Source organism: Oncorhynchus mykiss, chromosome 13, assembly GCF_013265735.2.
Source record: "Oncorhynchus mykiss isolate Arlee chromosome 13, USDA_OmykA_1.1, whole genome shotgun sequence".
NCBI lineage: Eukaryota > Metazoa > Chordata > Actinopteri > Salmoniformes > Salmonidae > Oncorhynchus > Oncorhynchus mykiss.
The window spans coordinates 9,027,046-9,049,749 of NC_048577.1; the positions used below are offsets into that span (position 1 = coordinate 9,027,046).

Here is a 22,704-nt window from a genome sequence, read left to right on the forward strand (position 1 = left end):
TCTTTATATGAACTTTAACTCAGTAAAATTGTACAAATTGTTGCATGTTGCGTTAATATTTTGTTGAGTGCAATAACAATTGAAGAAACTAATGGAAGATATAATTTCTGCCTCCCAGGTTGCAGTTCCAATGGCTTCCACTAAATGTCACTAGATGTCAACAGTCTTTATACAAGGCTGGCTTGTTTTTTTTTAAATTAAGAAGTATTTGTAGTCTTTCCAAGGTGAGCGCCAATGCAAATATGATCTCTGCAAACATCAGGACATTTCTTTAAAAACTGCATTGTCAGCAGAAGAGCGTTCTTCGTTCTTTTACTTTCCTATTGGACATAGTAATCTCAGTCTGAAATATTATTGTGTTTTTTTTAGATGTTAGACATTCTGAGGATTAATAAAAAACATTGTTTGACTTATTTGGATGAACTTTGCTGGTAACCTTTTGGAATCCTTTGTATGTATGTTGAAGGAGTGGATTATTGAATTCAATGGAGCCAACTAAAACAGCGTTTCTAGGATATAAAGAAGGACTTTATCGAACAAAACCACCATTCATTGTGTAGCTGGGACCCTTGGGATTGCAAACAGAGGATCTTCAAAAGTAAGTGATTCATTTTATCTTTATTTGTTATTTTGTGATGCCTGTGATGGTTTGGGAAATATGGAAAATATGCTAATGTGAGGCGCTGTCCTCAGACAATCGAATGCCATGCAGTTCGATTACCCAGATTCTAAGCTTTTGAACCATGTAAGACACTTGTATTTTCATGAATTTTTAATATTACGATTTTATATTTTGAATTTGGCGCTATGCAACTTCACCGGATGTCGTCGAATTTGATCCCGCTAGCGGGGTCCGTGTGCTTGGAGGTTTTAAACAAGAGAAATGTAATGAGGTGCCTAAAATCCTGACCTCGGTGCCAGAGTATGCACGTTCGTGCTGAGTACCTTGGGACTGAAGAGAAAGACTGCACCCTGAGAATCACAGACCTGAGAGAGATTCAGCCGAGTACAAGTTCAGATTTAAAACACAGAATTCAGAAATGGGGGTACAGCTTCCCTGGAACAACTCTGACTGTCACAGGTAATATACTGTTGAAGTCAGAAGTTTACATACACTTAGGTTGGAGTGATTAAAACTAATTTTTAAACCACTCCACAAATCTACTTTGTGCATGACAAGTAATTTTTCCAACAATTGTTTACAGACAGATTATTTACTTATAACTTACTGTTTCACAATTCCAGTGGGTCAGAAGTTTACATACACTAAGTTGACTGTGCCTTTAAACAGCTTGGAAAATTCCATAAAATTATGTCATGGCTTTAGAAGCTTCTGATAGGCTAATTGACATAATTTAAGTCAATTGAAGGTGTACCTGTGGACCAAGGCCTACCATCAAACTCAGTGCCTCTTCGCTTGACATCATGGGAAATCAAAAGAAATCAGCCAAGACCTCAGAAAAATACATTGTAGCCCTCCACAAGTCTGGTTCATCCTTGAGAGTAATTTCCAAATGCCTGAATGTACCACATTCATCTGTACAAACAATAGTACGCAAGTATAAACACCATTGGATCACGCAGCCGTCATACCGCTCAGGAAGGAGACGCGTTATGTCTCCTAGAGATGAACATACTTTGGTGCGAAAAGTGCAAATCAATCCCAGAACAACAGCAAAGGACCTTGTGAAGATTCTGGAGGAAACAGGTCCAAAAGTATCTATATCCACAGTACAACGAGTCCTATATCGACATAACCTGAAAGGCCGCTCAGCAAGGAAGAAGCCACTGCTCCAAAACCGCATTAAAGAAGCCAGACTACGGTTTGCAACTGCACATGGGGACAAATATCGTACTTTTTGGAGAAATGTCCTCTGGTCTGATGAAACAAAAATAGAACTGTTTGGTCATAATGACCATCGTTATGTTTGGAGGAAAAAGGGGGAGGCTTGCAAGCCGAAGAACACCATCCCAACCATGAAGCATGGGGGTGGCAGCATCATGTTGTGGGGGTGCTTTGCTGCAAGAGGGACTGGTGCACTTCACAAAATGGATGGCATCTTGAGGAAAGAAAATTATGTGGATATATTGAAGCAACATCTCAGGACATCAGTCAGGAAGTTAAAGCTTGGTTGCAAATGGGTCTTCTAAAATGACAATGACCCCAAGCATACTTCCATACGAACCTCTGACAGTCTCTATGGGTGTGACACAGGGTTAAATTCTCGGGCCGACTCTCTTTTCTGTATACATCAATGATGTTGCTCTTGCTGCTGGTGATTCTCTGATCCACCTCTACGCAGACGACACCATTCTGTATACTTCTGGGCCCTCCTTGGACACTGTGTTAACTAACCTCCAGACGAGCTTCAATGCCATACAACTCTCCTTCCGTGGCCTCCAACTGCTCTTAAACGCAAGTAAAACTAAATGCATGCTATTCAATCGATCACTGCCCGCACCTGCTCGCCCGTCCAGCATCACTACTCTGGACGGCTCTGACTTAGAATACGTGGGCAACTACAAATACCTGGGTGTCTGGTTAGACTGTAAACTCTCCTTCCAGACTCATATTAAGCATCTCCAATCCAAAATTAAATCTAGAATCGGCTTTCTGTATCGCAACAAAGCATCCTTCACTCATGCTGCCAAACATACCCTCGTAAAACTGAACATCCTACCGATCCTCGACCTCGATGATGTCATCTATAAAATTGCCTCCAACACTGTACTCATCAAACTGGATGCAGTCTATCACAATGCCATCTGTTTTGTCACCAAAGCCCCATACACTACCCACCATTGCGACCTGTATGCTCTCGTTGGCTGGCCCTCGCTTCATACTCGTCGCCAAACCCACTGGCTACAGGTTATCTACAAGTCTCTGCTAGGTAAAGCCCCGCCTTATCTCAGCTCACTGGTCACCATAGCAGCACCCACTCGCAGCACACGCTCCAGCAGGTATATCTCACTGGTCACCCCAAAGCCAATTTCTCCTTTGGTTGTCTTTCCTCCCAGTTCTCTGCTGCCTATGACTGGAACGAATTGCAAAAATCTCTGAAGCTGGAGACTCACATCTCCCTCACTAGCTTTAAGCACCAGCTGTCAGAGCAGCTTACAGATCACTGCACCTGTACATAGCCCATCTGTAAACAGCCCATCTACCTACCTCATCCCCATACTGGTATTTATTTATTTATTTAGCTCCTTTGCACCCCAGTATCTCTACCTGCACATTCATCTTCTGCCGATCTATCATTCCAGTGTTTAATTGCTATATTGTAATTACTTCGCCACCATAGCCTATTTATTTCCTTAACTTACCTCATTTGCACTCACTGTATATAGACTTTTTGTTTTATTTTGTTCTACTGTATTATGTTTTGTTTATTCCATGTGTAACTCTGTGTTGTTGTATGTGTTGAATTGCGCTTTATCTTGGCCAGGTCGCAGTTGCAAATGAGAACTTGTTCTCAACTAGCCTACCTGGTTAAATAAAGGTGATTTTTTTTTGTTGTGGCAAAATGGCTTACGGACAACAAAGTCAAGGTATTAGAGTGGCCATCACAAAGTCCTGACCTCAATCCTATAGAACATTTGTGGGCAGAACTGAAAAAGCGTGTGCGAGCAAGGAGGCCTACAAACCTGACTCAGTTACACCAGGTCTGTCAGGAGGAGTGGGCCAAAATTCACCCAACTTATTGTGGGAAGCTTGTGGAAGGCTACTGAAAAGGTTTGACCCAAATTAAAAAATGTAAAGGCAATGCACCAAATACTAATTGAGTGTACATAAACTTCTGACCCACTGGGATGTGATGAAAGAAAAGCTGAAATAAATCATTCACTCTACTATTATTCTGACATTTCACATTCTTAAAATAAAGTGGTGATCCTAACTGACCTAAGACAGGGAATTTTTACTAGAATTAAATATCATGAATTGTGAAAAACTGAGTTTAAATGTATTTGTCTAAGGTGTATGTAAACTTCCGACTTCAACTGTAATCATCCAGCCTCCCAGACCTGCAGTCAAGAGGAGACTACCAGGGCACAGACCGTATGTGAAGTGGCCTGGCGCCAGTGACAAGAAGTTGTGGGAAACAGTGAATACTGATCTTACCTTGATCCAGGAGGCAACAAGAAATCAAGCGCCTCGTTCAAGAAAGGCGACAGCTTAAGAAACAGTGGAAGAAGGCCTCGGAAGTGGAAAAGGAGGGCATAGAGGCACTTCAGGCTGACATTAAAACCCGGTTGGCATCCCTCCGTAGAGCAGAGAACCTACAGAAACACAGAAGGAAGAAAGAACAAACTAGAACTCGATTCTATAAAGATCCCTTCAAGTTCCTTAAAAGTCTCTTCACGAAGGAAAAAAGTGGAGCTCTAAAAACAACAAAGAAAGACCTAGAGGACCACCTGAGAACAACAAACTTTGACTCAAAGCGACATAAACATCTGGCCATCCCATCAGATATCCCACCCATTGAACCCCCAGAACATCATATTGAGACCAGCCCTCCGACATGGAAAAGGTGGAAAACACAGTTTGACGGGCAAGAACAGCATCAGCCCCGGGGCCAAATGGAGTCCCGTACAAAGTGTATAAGAACGCACCAGACGTCCTGAGGTTCCTCTGGAGGCTTATGAGAACAGCTTGTCAAAAGAAGTGTGGCGTAGGGCAGGCGGGGTCCTGATCCCTAAGGAGAAGGATGCAGTGAACATCAGCCAATTCCGCCCAATCTCCTTACTGAATGTCGAGGGTAAAATCTTCTTTAGGGTCATTGCCCAGAGGATGGCTGAGTACCTGCAAAGGAATGCGTATGTCGATACATCTGTACAGAAGGCAGGAATATCAGGGTTCTCTGGCTGCTTGGAACATTCCAGCATGATCTGGCACCAGATCCAAATGGCCAAGGTGGAGAAAAGGGACCTCCATGTAGTCTTCCTCGACCTCGCCAATGCATTTGGCTCTGTGCCCCATGAACTCCTGTGGGTTGCCTTCAGATTTTTCCACATACCGGACACCATCACAACCCTGGTGAAGTCGTACTTCCAGGATCTGCAGTTCTGCTTCACCACCTCAGAGTTCACCACCTCATGGCAGTGGCTGAATGTAGGTATAATGGCGGGATGTACCATTTCTCCGTTGGCATTCATAATGGCAATGGAGGTTATCATCAGATCCTCAAAATGGGTTGCTGGTGGACAGCGAGTCGACTCTGGTTTCCGCCTCCCTCCACTCAGAGCCTACATGGACGACATTACAACATTGACCACCACTGTCCCATGCACCAGGAGACTGCTCAGAAAACTCAAGGAGAACATCAGCTGGGCCCGTATGAAGATTAAACCATCCAAGTCACGCAGCATCTCGATTGTGAAGGGAGTACTCTCTGACCTGAAATTATTCATCGGAGATGACCAAATCCCAACAGTGTCTGAGCAGCCGGTAAAAAGCCAAGGAAGGTGGTATGATGCAAGCCTGAAGGACAAAGACCAGGTGCAACAGCTGCGCAAAGACATCAGTAGTAGCCTACAGTCCATCGACAACACCCAGCTACCTGGAAAGTTAAAGGCCTGGTGTCTGCAGTTTGGTCTCCTACCCCGGGTGTTGTGGCCCTTAGCAGTGTATGAGGTTCCAATCTCAACAGTGGAGAAGATGGAAAGAGGAGTCACAGGCTACTTAAAGAAGTGGCTCGGAGTTCCACGATGCCTTACCACCATAGGCCTCTATGGAGATGGTGTCCTCAAGCTGCCCCTCACCAGTCTAACAGAGGAATTCAAGTGTGCAAAAACCAGGCTCCAGATGACACTGAATGAATCTCGAGACCCAGTGGTGAGCAACAACGCGCCGACCTTGGCAACTGGGCGCAAATGGAAGCCAGGAAAAGCAGTCCAGAAGGCAACAGCAGCCCTCAGACATGCTGACATTGTGGGTCATGTTCAGCAAGGGAGAGGAAGCCTTGGGCTAACTAGCCTTGCTGCTTGGAGTAAGGCCACTGCACCAGAGCGGCGGAAGATGGTAGTGCAGGAAGTACGCCATCAGGAAGAGGCTGCAAGGTGGGATAAGGCAGTCTCTCTTTCCAAACAGGGACAGTGGACTCGATGGGACAGTGTGGAGAAGAGAAAGATCAGCTGGAAGGATCTGTGGGCCATGGAAGCGAGGCGGTTGAGCTTTTCCATCAGAGCAACATATGACGTCCTTCCAACACCAGTTAATATTCACCAATGGTATGGTGAAGATCCGGACTGTGCCCTCTGTTCCATGCCAGCCAACCTCAGGCACATTCTCACAGGGTGTAAAACAAGCCTCACCCAAGGACGCTACACTTGGCGTCACAACCAAGTCCTTAAAAACCTTGCGTCCGCCCTGGAGGACAAGCGAGCTGCCACCAACTCCCTACCACCCCCAGCAGCATCACACCCCTTTACGGACGAACTTTGTCCGCGAAGGGGCTAAACCTCAGAAGAGCGGCCCTACACCATTAGAGCGAGACCAGCTGCGCTTGGCCCGCGACTGGAAAATGCTAGCTGACGTTGGCCGGCAACTTGTGTTTCCTCCGGAGATCGCAACCACCACCCTAAGACCTGACATGGTGCTCTGGTCCCGTTCGCTCAAGAAGGTCTTCATCATTGAGCTCACAGTACCCTGGGAGGACTCAGTAGATGAGGCTTATGAGCGAAAACATCTGCGCTATGCCGATCTAGCTGCCGAAGCACGGCATCATGGCTGGAACACAGAAGTCCGAACAGTGGAGGTGGGCTGCAGAGGTTTTGTGGCAACATCTACAACCAGACTGCTTAGAGACCTGGGAATTAAGGGCCAGAACCAGCGTTCGGCAATCAAAGCTGTATCGGAGGCGGCAGAAGGCGGCAGTCAGTGGCTCTGGATGAAGAGGAAAGACCCCAGCTGGGCCCCGAAGTGAGAGGGCCAGGAGGTATGCGGTCAACAATGCTTGACTAAGGGAGGAGGACGCCCCTGCCATGCATAGTCCCGTGGGATGTTGGCTATCAACAACAAGGCAACTCCTATGACTAATTGGGAATGGGACGAAAGCGTAGGATTGATCACCCTGTCGCTGGCCGCCTTTGGGGAGGGTGTATAGTGTAAAAGGCCGAAACACCCTAGGAACCAAAGGTACACTACTGACGATGCGCTCCCCAAATTTCACCAGGCTCACTGTTCATTAACTCTTGGAAGTGCTTGCACAAAGGATAGTAACATCTCATCCTGTGTTCTTGGAATCTTTATATGAAAACCACTGATTTAGAAGGTTAACATCACATGACATCTTTTCACAAATAGTTTCATGTTTAATCACATACGTTTCTCAATATATATATATATATATATATGTAAACCTGACAGCTGGGAAATGTACACATTAAGAGATATAGTTGTGTGTCAAACTACTTCGACAGGATTGTTCTTTAAATGTCCACGGGCAATTCCCACATTCTCAAAAATAGAAATGGTTTAGCTCTCCCATTTTGGGGATTAAAAATAAGCTCTTTGCTCTGGTAGACTCTCTCCCTCAATACTGCATGGGAGTTTCTACCAGGTATTTATGACAGTTGTAAAACCTGACGTGGGAGAGAGAGAGAAGGGGGGAGCCACAATCTACACCCAAAAGGCCACATCGTGACAGTGAGAGGAGATCCTCATGGCCGTTTACGGCACAGGAGTATCTGTCTGTATCCTCACTGCTGACTGGATCTAGGTAGATATTTTGGTATTTGGGTTGGTGAGACGTTGTCAGAAGACAGGTGGTGCTACAGGTCAGTGTTCTCTTCTTTTCCTCTGTGGAGGAAGACACCTTCACCTGCAGCTCTGAATGATTCTAATGAATTATTATAATTTGATATTATATATTACCTGTAGATATTACCAGTAGATATTATATATTACCTGTAGATATTATATATTACCTATATATATTATATATTACCTGTAGATATGATATATTACCTGTATATATTATATATTACCTGTAGATATTATATATTACCTGTATATATTATATATTACCTGTAGATATTATATATTATCTGTGACAGTAAGCTGTTCCAGGGCACAGATACTCTGATGGGTGTAAGTCACATTGAAAGAGTTCTGACCCAAAACACCTAAAGCAGTAGGAGGCCCATTCATTTATTCAATCAGTTTCTTCTATAATTATTACACTGAACAATAGAAACACAACATGCAACAATTTGTTAGATTTTACTGAGTTACAGTTCATATAAACAAATCAGTAAACTGTTCTAAATGAATTAGACCCTAATCTATGGATTTCACATGACTGGGATTACAGATCTGTTGGTCATAGATCCCTTAAAAAAAGGTAGTCAGTATCAGTGCCAGTCAGTGCCTCAGTATCAGTCAGTGCCTCATGCAGCGCGACACATCTCCTTCACATAATTTGTTTTTGTATTGAATACGTGTCATGGAAATTACCACCAAAGCCTCAAAGTCAAACTGAAATGAATCATTCTTTATTATCAGCAAGCTGGAGAGATTCCAACAAACTTAATGCACCATAGTACACGTTGGTCAGGAGCTCTTTCGGGGCAGTCCCGTTAGTTCTCTTATACACTGCTAACACAGACAAGTTATATTTGCATGATTTACATTGTTCATCATTAACGTTTGGATCCTGCATGTGACTGGAACCGTCTCCTATCTTAACTTATAGAACATATTCTGGGCATTCTGCCAAAGGGTCTGAGGGGGTCATGACCGTCTCCTATCTTAACTTATAGAACATATTCTGGACATTCTGCCAAAAGGTCTGAGGGGGTCATGACCTTGTCCCCCTCATATCTCTACCCATCACCTACAGGAACCAATGTTTGTATGAGACATGATGTACAATTCAAGGCTCTCTCTTCAGACAACATTTCCATCACACATGAATATGCACCTACCATTTTTTAAACATTATTCTACATTTTTTAATGGATAGTAGGAGTTAATGAAATAGATACAGCTATGAACACCCCACGACACACACAGGACTCCTACTTCAAGACGCTTGAGAAATATGGATCCAGAGCTGCATATCATGCTACACAGGTTACCATGGTAATCAGACTTAGTAAACTGTTAGCGAATGGGAGATGGATGACTCTTCACAAGATGTTTTCTATTGAAACTGTATTTAGGGATCTGGAACCGGTGCCAGAGAGAAGGGAGATGAAAGACGACATGTTTGTACTTCCTGGTGTTTTATCAGTGACCCTGAATGAGCAAACCACTTTCCACAAAGACAGGAGTAAGATTTCTCTCCAGTGTGTATTCGCTGGTGTCTAGTCAGCTCTACTGATTGAATGAAGCTCTTCCCACACTGATCACAGCTATAAGGCTTCTCTCCTGTGTGTATGCGTTGGTGTGTGGTCAGGTGTCCTGACTGATTGAAGCTCTTCCCACACTGATCACAGCTATATGGCTTCTCTCCTGTGTGTAGGCGTTGGTGTGTAGTCAGGTCGCCGGATTGATTGAAGCTCTTCCCACACTGATGACAGCTATAAGGCTTCTCTCCTGTGTGTATGCGTTTGTGTGTAGTCAGCGATCCTGAATGATTGAAGCTTTTCCCACACTGATCACAGCTATAAGGCTTCTCTCCTGTGTGTATGCGTTGGTGTTCAGTCAGGGATCCTGAATGATTGAAGCTTTTCCCACACTGATCACAGCTATAAGGCTTCTCTCCTGTGTGTATGCGTTGGTGTATAATCAGGGATCCTGAATGATTGAAGCTCTTCCCACACTGATCACAGCTATAAGGCTTCTCTCCTGTGTGTATGCGTTGGTGTGTCGTCAGGGTGGAATCTCGAGCAAAGCTCTTCCCACACTGATCACAGCTATAAGGCTTCTCTCCTCTGTGTGTTCGCTGATGTGTAGTCAGAGTGAAATCTCGAGCAAAGCTCTTCCCACACTGATCACAGCTATAAGGCTTCTCTCCTGTGTGTATGCGTTGGTGTAAAGTCAGGTGTCCTGACTGATTGAAGCTCTTCCCACACTGATCACAGCTGTAAGGCTTCTCTCCTGTGTGTAGGCGTTTGTGTGTAGTCAGGTCTCCTGATCGAATGAAGCTCTTCCCACACTGATCACAGCTATAAGGCTTCTCTCCTGTGTGTATGCGTTGGTGTGTAGTCAGTTGTCCTGAATTATTGAAGCTCTTCCCACACTGATCACAGCGATAAGGCTTCTCTCCTGTGTGTATGCGTTGGTGTCTAGTCAGGTCTCCTGATCGACTGAAGCCCTTCCCACACTGATCACAGCTATAAGGCTTCTCTCCTGTGTGTATGCGTTTGTGTATAGTCAGGTGTCCTGATTTATTAAAGCTCTTCCCACACTGATCACAGGTATAAGACTTCTCTCCTGTGTGTATACGTTGGTGTCTAGTCAGGTCTCCTGATCGACTAAAGCACTTCCCACACTGATCACAGCGATAAGGTTTCTCTCTTGAGTATACGTGTTTGTGTGTTGTCTGGGCTCCTGATTGATTGAGGTATTTCCCACAATCAAAGCAGGGGTACGGTATCTCACCTGTATGAATTTTCTGATGAGAATTTAAGGTTTTAGAATCAGCTAAACTCTTCCCACACTGAGAGCAGTGGTACAGTTTCTCACCGGTGTGAATCCGCTCATGAATGATCAATTCCTTCTGTTTAGCAAAACTCTTCCCACAGTCAAAGCAGCAGTGGTGAGGTTTCTTCCCTATACATCTCTGCTGGTGTTTCTTGAGGTCTTCTGATCTGGAGGGACTCTGCTCTTTCTCGTCAGCATCATGATGTTGTCGAGGTGCCCCAGATGATAAGCCCCTCCCACTGAGAGAGCAACGATGAGGGATGTCCCCTGTGAAACAAAGACATTAAATCATTAAGTTCTGCAAATATGGGTCCATAAACAGATCGGTATTTCCATTAAATGAATGCCTTTTGCGTCCTTCTGATATTTTTCCAGTAATAATTGTGCACCAATATTCCATTTTAAATCTCTGTTATATGAAATAAAGTGCCATTTATTACAGAACACATCAAATCAAATGTATTTATATAGCCCTTCGTACATCAGCTGATATCTCAAAGTGCTGTACAGAAACCCAGCCTAAAACTCCAAACAGCAAGCAATGCAGGTGTAGAAGCACATGGATGGAGTATTTAATTAATTTGATTTTTTATATGAATAAACACTTGCTAAAGTGACACAATTCAGCATTTTGACAGGTCCCTCTGTCAAAACTTCTAGAAAGATTTTAACCCACCTAATACAATAATTACTCGTAGGTTTACCATCATTGAGTACGGTTACAAGCGCATAATAATATGACTATTGTGAAGTCAATTAGTATAGGAGTTTGATTTAAACATTGACAAGCTTGGAAAGTAGAACAATTTCCCTCATAAACCTGTTTATATGGACACGGCTGAAATCAGGCTAGACTTTGATAAATGCAAAAAATAGGCGATCAAAATAAACTTTCTACAACAGCGAACATGTTATTTTAAGCATATTTGATTGAGTTCAGATAAAAAAAGCTGCATACTTTCAGTTTTTCCTGAACTCACTGCACTCGGTCAAAACATGTTAGCTGGCGCTGCTTGTGTTAGCACACACACAGATTAAATACACCTCTATAACTCTGATTAAAGTGTTTACATGTCCTAATCATTCTAAAGATTGTTCAGAAAACCAGGTGTTTTTAAAGGTGTATCCTTACTTCGGTTATGACCTTACACCAATTAAGATCAGCAGAGTAAGATGTTTACATGACTAATGACATACTCAGCCTACTGCCATAATCAGTTTAATAGGAAATGATTAGTGTGCATGTAAAGCACTAGTTATTTGGTTACTTTGACAGTCATTCCTGAACGTGATTTATTTCATGTGATTAGTGATTCATTTACGTCTGTCCCTCATTTTAAGGTTAACCCTGTTACATGAACTGAACTCTCTTTTTAATATGGCTAAACTATTCTTTAAAAAAAAATTGGGGGAGAATTATAGATATATATATATTTTTTTTTTGCATAAGAAACATTGAACATCTAATAGTCAAATCAGAGTAAAAGCAGGTGAGCTGGTTCTACTCTTTATCAATTTACTGCTGTTTTGTGGTGGAGAACTGAGCATCTCAACCCTTCTATCCAGACACAGACATGAGAGATGTTTTAACAATAACTTTTTATGTGAAGACTGCATTCAATTACTACTTCCTGTTGCACAATACTAGATCCATTCCCCCTGTCACAAGCAGATTCATGGCTGATTTAAAGGCCTATTTTAGCCATGTAATCCAGCGGTTTTGTTGTTTTCAGTCGTCCCCTGTTAAGTCAACCCTGTTACTTTATTTGGCTCTTACTATAGTATTTATTTCTATGTAACCTCTTGAGATGAGAAACTTGTTTTGTATTTAGTTGAGCACTTGCTCTTTATGACAGAATGTTAAAATGATGTGAAATCAAACGTTGTTCTTTTTTTACCAAGTTACACTTCTTAAAATCGACCAGATATTTTAATCAATATATGCTTAAATCAATAATTTGTTACTGAAGCAGACTGTAGTCTCATCCACACACCATGGTTCTTACTTAATGAAATCACATCTCCATGTTCCTCTTCTCCTCTCTCAGTTCCACTCTGCCCCGGTGTTTTCCTGCAGTCAACCAGACCCAGCAGTAATGTACAGGGAGACATTTGACCTGGGGACTCCAGAGGGGTGAAGGGGGACGGGCTAGCTTTGTCCTGTTGGCCACAATAAGTATTCTACATTGATTAAAATTAAACCAAATATTTTATTAATTTATTCCAAACCTCTGATTTTGGGTGCATCCCTAGGATATCTCATTTTTCCTCAAATGCTGAATCGTTCACTACTTCCCACTCATCGAAGAGCATTGACTGATGGAGGAATGGGCTAGTTTCCACCATATATCTCATACCAGTCATTTCCTTTCAAACAGCGATGAAGAGGTGAAGCGAGAGGGATAACTGGGCCCAAAATCTGTATTCTGTTTTATTTGATCAAATATAAAATTCGTAACGATTAGGTTGTTAAGAGTGTATTGATAAAAATAGGACACTTTATATGGTAGTAGTGACTTGTCACTAGTTACCGCAAACAAAGCCATAAACCACGCCCATTTCTACCATTGTCCTTATTAACATGTGATTTTAACCCTAACAACACTTCTAGCGTTATGCCTAATCCTACATAAATGTAAATGCTAAATAGAAGTTAGACTCTGTGGCAACACGCATGTCTGCCCTCTCGTTGGCTATAATGGTCCCACCTGATCTTGCCTTTTTCCGATTTCCTTCCATTTTTAAAGACATTTATTTTCTTTGTTTGAGCGGCCACTTGAGTATCTGGTCAAATAATGGATAATGTGTTCGAAATCAGCGAAGGAATGTGAACACTTTGGGAGGGAGGAGAGATAATTAGGTCAGTCACAGATTCCTAAACATGATATAGTAGTAGTAGTAGGCTACTTTGTTGAAGAAAAAAATCCCAACAAGTTTTTCCGTCGTGTTTTTTTGTCCAGCCGTTTAAACCCAACACATGAATGTGGAGGATCCAAGATGATGAAAACTAGGCCTAGACCTTTTGTACAACACAGCAGGCATACATACTTACCCGATCCATTGTGGAAGCTATTGTTTATTTGTATGGCATTACATGTTGTAGGGTACAGTTGAACTACTTTGTTGTAGTGTTCAGATAATGACTAGGGAGTTGCTGAGAAAAAAATCCGATTCTCAAGGCTGCGACTGATGCGCCCCTAGACCAGAGCAATCGAACATCTATTTAAATATCAAAACTTAAATAAGTTAGAACAAATAAACGTCTCATGTAGCCTAATATTACTTCAGAAAGTTCCTGGATAACATTTGACCTGATCTATAAAAGTGAAGAAAACGTTCAACACCCCCTTTCCCTTAGGATCCTGTTGTCTGATATCGTCTACTTTCACCTGACAGCCACTTGGAACACATGCGCAAAGAGGGAGTATCTCAACAGGCTTCTCTCGCGCGAGGGAGTATCTGGTTCTCGAACAACATTGTCCCTGTCAGCCAATTAGTTCGTATTAGTGGGAATCTATTTACACGGAGAGGAATTATGGAAAGATACAACGTTGAGGTAATTGTTCAAATATAAGTATGAATAATTAAAATGTCCTTATACTAAGCAAACCTGACGGCACAATTTTCTTGTTTTTTCAAATGTACGGATAGCCGGATAGTCAGACAGCATTTACAAACAAATAAGTTCTGTTTATTGAGTCTGCCAGAGTGTGCGCATTGAACCATTTTCGGTCCTGCTAAGAATTCAAAATGTAATTAGGACTTTTGGGCTTTAGGGAAAATTACATTATTTTCTTGTGGGATGTAGTGAAGTGAAAGTTGTCAAATATATACATAGTAAAGTACAGATACACCCAAAAACTACTAAAGTAGTACTTTAAAGTATTTTTACTTAAGTACTTTACACCCCTGCGTAAGTCTTTCTTCTAAACTAAACTACAGCCAAATGTACTGTATTTATAACTAACTCCCTTCTGTCTATGTATATAACTTGTATACAATAAATAAACAAAGATGTAATTTCAAAATAACAAACAAAGCTATATTGTAACTATAAAGCAAACGTTAGCTAGCTAATGACAAGCTCATCTCTGCTGCCTGAATGCTTTCACGTTTCTCTCGTCTGGGTTTCTTGCTGTTAGCGATCACATGGACAAGCAGTAGCCTACTGCAGTAGTAAGACTACACAAATTACCAACATTTTATTTTTACACTGCACAAATAGAGAACAGTCAGCCCTCGAATGCTAGCTAACGAACATTGACACTGTCTGTGTGCTGACTACAGGTTTAACTAACGTTAGTTGATTGTAACATTGACACTGTGTGCTGACTACAGGTTTAACTAACGTTAGTTGATTGTAACATTGACACTGTGTGCTGACTACAGGTTTAACTAACGTTAGTTGATTGTAACATTGACACTGTGGTGACTACAGGTTTAACTAACGTTAGTTGATTGTAACATTGACACTGTCTGTGTGCTGACTACAGGTTTAACTAACGTTAGTTGATTGTAACATTGACACTGTCTGTGTGCTGACTACAGGTTTGGACGTCACTCTACAGATGAACCCTCTATCCTGACACCTGTGGAGCAGTGCTGCAGGTATAACATGGTACATGATTAAAAATTAAGACATAAGTTGTGTTATCATGAATATATATACTCACCTAGAGGAGAGAACATGATAAATGAAAAATATAATTTATTACCCTCCTGTGTCTGTCTGAGTCTCCTCTCCCTGCCCCAGTACAGTCTGTGATGTCATGAGGGACTCTCTTTTTCATGATCCTCTATTCCCGTGGCCCCTCTCCACCCTGGACCGTCGCCTAGCGACCGTGCTCAGAACCTTTGAGCCGTTGCCAGGATCAACAGTGGAGCCTCCATGGACGAGGCGAGGATTATGTCACTCATTATAGGACCTTGGTTACACCTGTGACACATGCAGGGTAGTCTCTTAGAAAACAGGATTTCAAAATGGGTTCTTCAGCTGTCCCCATAGGAGAACTATTTTGGGTTCCAGTTGTGTTAAGGTAGGGATGGTATACAGAACATAGCTCTATTTGGTAAAAGACCAAGTCCATATTATGGCAAGAACAGCTCAAATAAGCAAAGAGAAACGACAGTCCATCATTACTTTAAGACATGAAGGTCAGTCAATCCGGAAAATGTCAAGAACTATGAAAGTTTCTGCAGGTGCAGTCACAAAAACTATCAAGCGCTGTGATGAAACTGGCTCAAATCAGGACCCCCACAGGAAAGGAAGACCCAGAGTTACCTTTGCTGCAGAGGGTAAGTTCATTAGAGTTAACTGCACCTCAGATGGCCGCCCAAATACATGCTTTGGAGAGTTCAACTAACAGACAAATCTTAACGTAAACTGTTCAGAGGAGACTGTGTGAATCAGGCCTTCATGGTCGAATTGCTACAAAGAAACCACTACTAAAGGACACCAATAAGAAGAGGAGACTTGCTTGGGCCAAGAAACACAGCAATGGACATTAGACCGTTGGAAATGTGTCCTTTGGTCTGAGGAGTCCACATTTGAGATGTTTGGTTCCAACCGCCGTGTCTTTGTGAAACACAGAGTTGGTGAATGGATGATCTCCCCATGTGTGCTTCCCAGCATGAAGCATGGAGGAGGAGGTGTGGGGGTGCTTTCCTGGCGACACTGTCATTTATTTAGAATTCAAGGTGCACACTTAACCAGCATGGCTACCACAGCATTCTGCAGCGATACGCCATGCCATCTGGTTTGTGCTTAGTGGGACTATCATTTGTTTTTCAACTGGACAATGACCCAACACACCTCCAGGTTGTATCAGGGCTATTTGACCAATAAGAAGAGTGATGGAGTGCTGCATCAGATGACCGGGCCTCTACAATCATCCAACCTCAACCCAATTGAGATGGTTTGGGATGAGCTGGACCGCAGAGTGAAGGAAAAGCAGCCAACAAGTGCTCAGCATATATAGGAATCCTTCAAAACTGTTGGCATTCTCTCCAGCTTCATGAGGAATGAATCACTCTGTCATTCCTCATGAAGCTGGTTGAGAGAATGCTTTGCACACTCTTGGCAGTCTTTAAGGCAAAGGGTGGCTACTTTGAAGAATCAAAAATATACTTTGATTTAACACTTTTTTGCTCACTACATGATTCCATGTGTTATTTCATAGTTATGTATTCACTATTATTCCACAATGTAGAAAATAGTAAAAAATAAAGAAAAACCCTTGAATGAGTAGGTGTTCTAATACTTTTGACTGGTACTGTATATTTTGAAACCTTATTAAGATATTAACATGCATGATGCATGATCTTTTTGATGCAGGGCAACTAATGTCACACGTCACATAGGCCTACAGATCAGTGCCCCCTTTAATAGAGTACAGTCATTGCCAAAAGTTTTGAAAATGACACAAATGTTAATTTTCACAAAGTCTGCTGCCTCAGTTTGTATGATGGCAATTTGCATATACTCCTGAATGTTATGAAGAGTGATCAGATGAATTGCAAAGTCCCTCTTTGCCATGCAAATTAACTGAATCCCCCAAAAAACATGTCCACTGCATTTCAGCCCTGCCACAAAAGGACCAGCTGACATCATGTCAGTGATTCTCTTGTTAACACAGGTGTGAGTGTTGACGAGGACAAGGCTGGAGATCACTGTCATGCTGATTGAGTTTGAATAACAGACTGGAAGCTTCAAAAGGAGGGTGGTGCTTGGAACCATTGCCAGTAAGATTGTACCTAAATCAATAATTTATCGGATCATCAAGAACTTCAAGGAGAGCAGTCCAATTGTTGGGAAGAAGGCTTCAGGGCGCCAAGAAAGTCCAGCAAGCGCCAGGACCGTCTCCTAAAGTTGATTCAGCTGCGGGATCGGGGCACCACCAGCACAGAGCTTGCTCAGGAATGGCAGCAGGCAGGTGTGAGTGCATCTGCACGCACAGTGAGGCAAAGACTTTTGGAGGATGGCCTGGTTTCAAGAAGGGCAGCAAATAAGCCATTTCTCTCCAGGAAAAACATCAGGGACAGACTGATATTCTGCAAAAGGTACAGGGATTGGACTGCTGAGGACTGGGGTAGTCATTTTCTCTGATGAATCCCCTTTCCGATTGTTTAGGGCATCCGGAAAAAAGCTTGTACGGAGAAGACAAGGTGAGCGCTACCATCAGTCCTGTGTCATGCCAACAGTAAAGCATCCTGAGACCATTCATGTGTGGGGTTGCTTCTCAGCCAAGAGTGGGCTCACACACAATTTTGCCTAAGAACACAGCCATGAATAAAGAATGGTACCAACACATCCTCCAAGAGCAACTTCTCGGTGACGAACAATGCCTTTTCCAGCATGATGGAGCACCTTGTCATGAGGCAAAAGTGATAACTAAGTGGCTCGGGGAACAAAACATCGATATTTTGGTTCCATGGCCAGGAAACTCCCCAGACCTTAATCCCATTGAGAACTTGTGGTCAATCCTCAAGAGGCGGATGGACAAACAAAAACCCACAAATTCTGACAAACTCCAAGCATTGATTATGCAAGAATGGGCTGCCATCAGTCAGGATGTGGCCCAGAAGTTAATTGACAGCATGCCAGGGCGGATTACAGAGGTCCTGAAAAAGAAGGGTCAACACTGCAAATATTGGCACTGCATCAACCTCATGTAATTGTCAACATAAGCCTTTGACACTTATGAAATGCTTGTAATTATACTTCAGTATTCCATAGTAACATCTGACAAAAATATCTAAAGACACTGAAGCAGCAAACTTTGTGGAAATTAATATTTGTGTCATTCTCAAAACGTTTGGCCACGACTGTAGATGGTTAATATGATGTAGATTACACGTCATACTGCAACTAAGCACGGGAGGGGCGGGTGGTCACTTATTGGAGCAAATGTGTATCTCCTGTAAGATATGTTTCTCCATCAATTGTTTCAAACTTATTTTATTCTCATTATCATGACTATAGCATTGTTGTTTTGGAACTCAGGCGCACAATATATCCTGGTCTCTTCTACGTAATTCAACTAAACATAATTCAACTCAACATAACAAAATAGATTACACCACACTACAGATGTCTATTTTACATTTGGATTTACATGCAAGCTTTCATTCTACAGAACAAATCACCAATAAAAAGTAGAACGGTAGGGTATAAGTTATTATCAAGTGTACTTACAGAGTGAAGAGAGAGCGAGAGTTTTGATAGAATACCTTATTGGATGTGTGAAACAAAGTCTGAGGTCTGTGGTTGACACCATCCAGATGTACAGAGGCTAAAATGGTAATGAAGAGCTGTCTTCCTGTCATGTCTTCTCCTGACAACCAACATGTCAGTAAAGGGCTTTTCAACAAATCTATTAACTTCTTATGGAGCACTTATTATACAAGAGGCCTATGTTCTTTCTAGAAGCCAGGGGTTTAAGTCAGTCAAGCTATTCTACAAGAAGGAGCGTTGTAAAATATCCCTATTAAAATCCTACAATATAATTGGACCACAGTGCTCTCTACTGGCATCTCAACACAACAGCCGTCAAGCTGACTCAAACCATAGAGGTAGGTAGAGGGAGCACTTGGACCAAAGCCTATTTTAGCATGGATAGCAGCATTGAGGGTTTTCACCATTTTGAAGTAGTCGACTAGGTGGGACTTGATATGAGTTCAGGAAGGATAAAAAAAAGTATATCCAGGTCAACATGAAGGGTCTGCTAATTAATTATACTCCTGAGCAAACATTCCATGACTGCAGGTGGCAGGAAATCACCAACCTTGACTTTGCACCTGTTCAGACGATACAGACTCCAACACAGATGATGGCAGTGTGCACCTTTTTAATTTATTTTAAAAACTGCCAATACACACATAGAAGAACCCAACCTATTTCTGGGTTTGAGGCAGTTGGACGGTGGATTCCTGGTTTCTGTGGTGAATACTGATGTTGTGAATATCATCCTGATCATCTGTGTCTGCTGTCTGTGCTGCAGAAGGGGTCATGGCCATGCCTGAGCCGTTGACATAAATTGGACTAGCGTCTCGCTGATGGGGAAAGAAGACCGATAACATTACGGTTGAAAAATACAGTAACGCCACAGTCATTGGCATAGAAAGATGCCTGAGCAGAGCGCACACTTCCGTTTTTCAGCACACTTCCGTTTTTCAGCACACTTCCGTTTTTCAAAAGAAACGGTAGTTAGGTTGAAAATGCTTTATCCCTGAAAACCAGAAAAATCCACTTTCTGCCAAGCAGCTAATGGTGATTCACACATACCGTTGTCAGTCAGCTGATTTCAACAGACTCACAAGTCCATTCTCTGCTGTGTCTCTTCTGTCAGAGGTGGATTTGGAGGCCTTCTCCCTGTTTTTGCGAATGATGGAAAGAATAAATAAATGAACAGATGATTGGATGAATGAATTAATAAATTAAAATCAAGTTTAATATTGAGATCAATGATTATAAAACAGAATATGAAAAGGGGTTAATTCCTCTCACTCACCTGAACCACATAAATCCAGAGAGCCAGAGGATGAGAATCAGAACATACACTATGATTCCTACAGCTGCTTCCTTCAAAGACGATTGTTCCCCCACAGACAACACAGGAAAGTGGAGATTATTGTAGCCTTCTACTGTACAGGAGTTTCTGCCTGTATCCTCACTGCTGACTGGGGTCGAGGGTCAAACGTACCACCACGGCGACCATGTCATTTTTTTTAAGCATATTTAATTCTGAGTTTGGAGAAAAAAGTTTGTATGTGAAAACAATTTCTAAACTGTATACTTTTAGTTTTTCCTGAACTCAGTCAAAATAAGTTAGCTGGCGCTGCTTGTGTTAGCACATACACAGATTAAATACACCTCTATAACTCTGATTAAAGTGTTTACATGTCCTAATCATTCTAAAGAATTCTCAGAAAACCAGGTGTTTTTAAAGGTGTATCCTTACTTCGGTTATGACCTTACACCAATTAAGATCAGCAGAGTAAGATGTTTACATGACTAATGACATACTTGGCCTACTGCCATAACTAGTTTAACATGAAATTATTTGTGTGCATGTAAAGCCCTAGTTATTTGGTTACCAGTGGTGTGAAGTACTGAAGTAAAAATACTTAAAGCACTACATATGTCGTTGTTTTGTGTATCTGTACTTTACTATTCATATTTTTGACAACTTTTACTTCACTACATTGCTAAAGAATATAATGTACTTTTTACTCCATACATTTTCCTGACACCCAAAAGTACTCATTACATTTTGAATGCTTAGCAGGACAGGAAAATTGTCCAATTCACATATTTATCAAGAGAACATCCATGGACATCCCTACTGCCTCTGATCTGGTGGACTGACTAAACACAAATGCTTTGTTTGTAAATGATGTCTGAGTGTTGGATTGAGCCACTGGCTATCTGTAAATAAAAAAAATAAGAAAATGGTACTGTCTGCTTTGCCTAATATAAGGAATTTAAAATGAGTCTAAACGTCGGGTTTGGGTGCATCCCTCGAATATCTCTTGTTCCTTTAATGTTCACTCGTTCAAAACGACCCGCAAATCTAAGAGCATTGGCTGGTGGAGGCATGCGCTAGTTTCCACCATATTTCATATACCAGTCATTTCCTATCAAACAGTGCAGAAGAGGAGAAGCAAGAGGGATAACTGGGCCCAAAATCTGGCTCCTGGCTTATTTGATCAATATACATTTCGTAACAAGTTGGTTGTTAGGAGTGTATTGGTAAAAGTAGGACACGTGACATCCCAACAACTTTTGAGGGTTGCTATACAGAAGACAGTCCTATTTGGTAAAATACCAAGTCTATATTATGGCAAGAACAGCTCAAATAAGCAAAGAGAAACGACAGTCCATCATGACTTTGAGACATGAAGGTCATTCAATCCGGAAAGTGCAGTCACAAAAACCATTGAGCGCTATGGTGAAACTGGCACTCTCGAGGACCGCCACAGGAAAGAAAGACCCAGAGTTACCTCTGCTGCAGAGGATAAGTTAATTAGAGGTACCAGCCTCAGAGTTACCTCTGCTGCAGAGGATAAGTTCATTAGAGGTACCAGACTCAGAGTTACCTCTGCTGCAGAGGATAAGTTCATTAGAGGTACCAGCCTCAGAGTTACCTCTGCTGCAGAGGATAAGTTAATTAGAGGTACCAGACTCAGAGTTACCTCTGCTGCAGAGGATAAGTTCATTAGAGGTACCAGACTCAGAGTTACCTCTGCTGCAGAGGACAAGTTCATTAGAGGTACCAGACTCAGAGTTACCTCTGCTGCAGAGGATAAGTTCATTAGAGGTGCCAGACTCAGAGTTACCTCTGCTGCAGAGGATAAGTTCATTAGAGGTGCCAGACTCAGAGTTACCTCTGCTGCAGAGGATAAGTTCATTAGAGGTGCCAGACTCAGAAATAGGTAATTAACTGCACCTCAAATTGCAGCCCAAATAAATGCTTCACAGAGTTCAAGTAACAGACACATCTCAACATCAACTGTTCAGAGGAGACTGTGTGAATCAGGCCTCCATGGTCGAATTGCAGCCAAGAAACCACTACTAAAGGACACAAATAAGAATTTGAGACTTGCTTGGGCCAAGAAACACGAGCAATGGACATTAGACCGGTGGAAATCTGTTCTTTGGTCTGATGAGTCCAGATTGAGTCAGGCACAGGGTGGCTACCTAGAAGATTTGAACATATATTTTGCTTACTACATGATTCCATATGTGTTATTTCATAGTTTTGATGTCTTCACTATTATCCTACAATGTAGAAAACAGTAAAATAAAGAAAAACCCTGGAATGATTAAGGACAAACCTTTTGCTGGTACTGTACAATAAGGACAGTTGAAAGATATACCCATTAAAATCATTGAAAACAAATGCAACAACATCATTTGACCACACTAATAGTATTTTAGACCACACTTCCTTATGTCTCATAAGAGACAGTAAAACCTGATGAAGGGTTTTAAAAAGAAATGTTAACATCTTTAGGACCAACACAAATTATACAAGAGGCATATGCTCCTTATAAAAAAAAATGAATTATTATAGATTTTAAAAGTCTATAATTAATGTGATAAGCAGACGTTGATC

The 22,704-nt window shown here is 42.0% G+C and overlaps 1 protein-coding gene and 1 long non-coding RNA gene across 3 annotated transcripts; one reads left to right on the top strand and one right to left on the bottom strand.

Annotated features, from left to right (window-relative positions):
• Positions 1-8,471: 8,471 nt before the first annotated feature.
• Positions 8,472-13,795, bottom strand: LOC110495076 (zinc finger protein 883). Of its 2 annotated transcripts, XM_036940163.1 has the most exons (3): positions 13,641-13,780; positions 12,583-12,748; positions 8,472-10,855 (listed from the first exon to the last, which is right to left on the bottom strand). In XM_036940163.1, the coding sequence occupies exons 1-3, from the start codon at positions 13,647-13,649 to the stop codon at positions 9,159-9,161; spliced, it is 1,872 nt and encodes a 623-aa protein (XP_036796058.1). In that variant the 5' UTR covers positions 13,650-13,780; the 3' UTR covers positions 8,472-9,158. The 2 variants fall into 2 exon arrangements, 1 of the variants encoding a protein (XP_036796058.1); XR_005035444.1 differs by lacking the exon at positions 12,583-12,748 and having other exon boundaries at positions 10,525-10,855; positions 13,641-13,795.
• A 142-nt stretch (positions 13,796-13,937) lies between these two features.
• Positions 13,938-15,658, top strand: LOC118938194. The gene is made up of 3 exons (XR_005035446.1): positions 13,938-14,144; positions 15,137-15,196; positions 15,342-15,658. It is a non-coding gene; the product is annotated as an uncharacterized LOC118938194 (long non-coding RNA).
• Positions 15,659-22,704: the final 7,046 nt, after the last annotated feature.

What these genes read in the sequence shown, in the direction of transcription:
- LOC110495076 (XM_036940163.1), bottom strand. An exon ending in TTCATTAAGTAAGAACCATG is followed by an intron (nt 10,856 to 12,582) that starts GTGTGTGGATGA and finishes TTTGTTTCACAG; the next exon opens with GGGACATCCCTCATCGTTGC.